At 34.9% G+C, this 3,921-nt stretch overlaps 1 protein-coding gene across 1 annotated transcript; it reads left to right on the top strand.

The window, feature by feature from the left end:
* Window positions 1-1,502: 1,502 nt before the first annotated feature.
* Window positions 1,503-3,033, top strand: LOC149945841 (uncharacterized). The gene is made up of 2 exons (XM_090173342.1): window positions 1,503-1,551; window positions 1,628-3,033. Exons 1-2 carry the CDS (start codon window positions 1,503-1,505, stop codon window positions 3,031-3,033), a joined length of 1,455 nt encoding a protein of 484 aa, XP_090029468.1.
* The last annotated feature ends 888 nt before the right edge of the window (window positions 3,034-3,921 follow it).

Raw genomic sequence — 3,921 nt, 5'->3', positions numbered from 1 at the left:
CCGGTCGGTCGGTTAAACGGTTAGAATGGCTAGCCAAAATATCATATTTAAGCCAATTGGAGACGCGTTTTTGCCCTCATGAGAATTTCGCGTTAGATAAGAAACGCGTCGGCTCACGTGTAAAAGGAACATAGTTTTAGTAAATTAAATTAACATTAGTAACTAAGTATAAGAAGATAATATTATTATTATTATCATCCACTTATGGTATAAATAATTAAAATTATATGTAATATTTTTATAATACCGGGCAATGTTAAAGCTTCTCATGGAGGCAGAGTTAATTTATTTCGTATAACATAATCTTTTGGAAAAAGATGAAAACTCATTCTCTTAGAACTAAACATATTACTTTTGGAGTACGGTATGCAACAAGTGTTTCCTTTTAACCCGGTAACTTTTTTGGCATGTTAAGTCTTGGCAAAAAACCGATGTTACGTTCGAAAAAGTTTCCAGCTTTCTAATATTTCAACAAGCACTATATAAATAATAACTTACGAGTCCTGGCGGTCGGAAATATTACTTCTTGGCAATTTCTGGGAAGATGTATTATTTAAGCGCCTATTCCAATCAATTTACCACAAAGGACAACCTAGCTCCTCTAATCATGATTGCTATTAAAAAATTCCAGCATTGATCTCGACGAGGTGAATTTTTAATACAAACTTTTTCATGTTATAACTTCATTATAGCGTTTATTAATTCAAATTCCAGTAAAACAACCTTGCTTAATATAAAAAAATAAAAGTGAAGACCAGCTGCTAGTCCCAACATAGTCCCAAGTCCTAACGATATCTTAGTGGTTTTCTATGACAAGAAGTTAAAAAGAAGAATATAATACCAAGAATGTATTTATTTATTCTCAGGGAGAATGAATATGTCGAGACGATCGACGGACACGTTGAGGCCCTAACCGTCTCACGCTAAGGGGGGGGGGGAGAAAAAGGAGGCGGTCTTATTTTTTGCGTCCTCGCAACAGCGTTAATCGCGTCGGAAAACGTAATTTTTAAGAACCAATGAGATGGCAGTATTATTTGATTTTATTAAAGCGGAGGAGCATACCGGGGGGCACAACGGGTGGAATTAGAGAAACGCTAAAAATAATCTCAACATATTCATTCTCCCTGAAAATAAATAAGTACATTCTTGATAATAGAGCATTGACGTTAGGCGGGGCTAAGAAAAGTCACATGACTAACGCGTCATATCCGTAATTCAAAATCGGTTTTTGGAGGGCAAACAGAAAATTTGGAGGCAATTTGGCTAGGGGTTTGGTAATTTTCACTACCTTTTTTAAGTGATTTTAAATAAGTTTTTTAATCAAAATGGTTAGTTTTTGTGCTGTTTATGGATGTTCAAAACGGGCAAACAGAGACGGTTCTAATTTATCATTTTATCGGTTTCCTGGCCTGAAAGAAAATAGTAAAAACCGGGCCTTGGTTAACCTAGCACATTTAAGGCGGAAAAAATGGATTAATGCAATAAATAGGAAAGATTTAACGATGGAGAAGATTAAATATGCCAGAGTATGCTCCTTACATTTTACTACAGGTGAGATATTAGTAACTTTTAATAATAATTATATGTAATTGCTTTTGGGTAGATTTTAAAGTATATGTTATTACAGGCAAACCAGCTTCTTTGAAAGATGATAGAAATCCAGATTGGGTTCCTAGTTTAAACCTAGGTTATGGGAAAAAGCTAAAAGAGGATAAAGTTTCACTTCAAAGAAAAGAACGTGCATTGAAAAGAGCTCAAAACAAATTCCCTACATTAAAGATGATTCCCTCACATTCTGAAGTCGATGTAAACATTAGTGATGGTGAAGTTGATTCGAATATTAGTGATGATGGAAATGAGTTAAATGAAGGTAGAAATGAAATTGAAAATAGTAATTCAACAATACGCTGTCATGAAGAGTTAAAAGACTTATCTCGTGCAAGATCACTTCTTAATCATTATAATTACTCCTTTACATCTCACAAATGTATTCAAACTTCAGTATGCACTCAAACAAAAGAGTGCCAGACTGATTTAACGGGTGAAAAATTAGGCGAACTAGAAAGTGATTTAGTTCAAGCTCGTTTAGAGTTAAAAAAAATGGAGAATAAATTAAAATCTAGTATCATTTGCGAGGACAGCTTTGAAGATAATGCGAAAGTAAAATACTACACAGGTTTAAACTCTTTCGAATCATTAATGGTTATATTTAACATAGTTAAACCTTTTTTAGTTGTTAATCAGCTTTCTTCACTCACCAAGTTTCAGCAAATGATAATGTTTTTAATGAAAATAAGGCTTAATGTAGATTTTTTAGATTTAGGCTACAGGTTTAATGTATCTAACAGAACAGCATCACGTGTATTTTATTCATGCTTGGATGTATTTTTTTCTAGACTCGGTCATTTAGTTGTGTGGCCCTCTCGGGACAATTTATATAAAACTATGCCTAGATCTTTTGAACAAGTTTTTGGGAGGAAAGTAACTGTGATTATCGACTGCTTCGAGGTTTTTACTGAAAAACCTTCTAACCTATTAGCAAGAGGCCAGCTGTGGTCTCAATATAAACACCATCACACAGTGAAATTTTTAATCGGTGTAACTCCGCAGTGTTCAGTTTCTTTCCTTTCTGAGGCTTGGGGTGGGAGAGTATCGGATAAACATATTACAGAAAATTGTGGATTATTAGATAAACTTTTACCCGGAGACATGATACTAGCTGATAGAGGCTTTAATATAGCTGATTCAGTTGGATTTCATTGTGCTGAAGTCAAACTACCAGCATTTAAAAAAGACAAAAAGCAGCTATCTCCTTATGAAATTGAAGACACCCGTAAATTAGCTAGTGTAAGAATTCATGTGGAAAGGGTAATTGGGTGTGTACGACAAAAATACACTATTCTCGAAGGGCCTGTCCCGATTGAAATGCTAAATGATGTCTCTGATAATAACGAAAAATTAGCTACTATTGACAAAATTGCCCAAGTTTGTTGTGCATTATTTAATGTGTGTCCATCAATTATTAATGAATAAACTCAACGCTTTTAAAACTGTAAAATCGTAGAAATTTTTATTTCAAAATAGGAATAACTCGCCACATTTTGTACTTAAAAATATTGCTTTTGTTGAAAATAGGAACATTTATATTGTGCGACAGGTTTTACAGACCCAGGGTCCTTTTGGTGTTCTCTTTAGCCCAATGCATTTAGTATGGTACCATATAATATCACAGCCAGGAGCTTCGCAAAAAATCATTCTTTCTTCGTTACTAACTTTACCGTGGCAAATGCACCAAGTTTTTGAATTTGGGTCATCGGCGGGTGAAGGGTTTTTGTTAGCTGCAGGCTCTTCAGTTACTGATGATGGCAAAGATGTATTCTTGTGATTGCCATTTGTGAAATACCTTGCCAATAATTCCACCATGACTGCATTCTTGAAGAAACAAGTTGCCTTGGCCAAATTTTTCTCCCAGAACTCATGATCAGGATGAATTCTTTGTAAAAATATTTCTCCGTTTTCAGCCCACACAACAAAATCACAGTATTGTTTACTGCAAATGAATATTTGAGCTTGGCATTGATAATAGTATGTGTGTTGTTTATTTAGTACTAACTCGTCTCCACTTTTGACTAGGCAATTTTTTTTCATGGCTAGGTCTGCCACAGATTCTCCTTTGATGCAATAAGGACATTTCAGCTCTACGCAACCTTCTCCATCACAATTGCAACTGACTAATGCATCAGGGGAAGCCCCCAAATGCGGATATTTAGGGTTGATTACCAAACCTGCCCGTGAAATTTTAAGGTCACAAGAATCATGATCACACTTTACTTTTTTCTTGTATGCTTTTAAAGCTACATTTTCGTGGCTGCACCCCCATTCAGTAGCTTTACTTTTAAATTTGCATTTTTCAGGATAGCA

This window comes from Leiobunum rupestre, chromosome 4 (genome assembly GCF_980474605.1).
Source record: "Leiobunum rupestre chromosome 4, qqLeiRupe1.1.hap1, whole genome shotgun sequence".
Lineage (NCBI taxonomy): Eukaryota > Metazoa > Arthropoda > Arachnida > Opiliones > Sclerosomatidae > Leiobunum > Leiobunum rupestre.
This window is presented reverse-complemented; position numbering and strand designations above follow the sequence as displayed.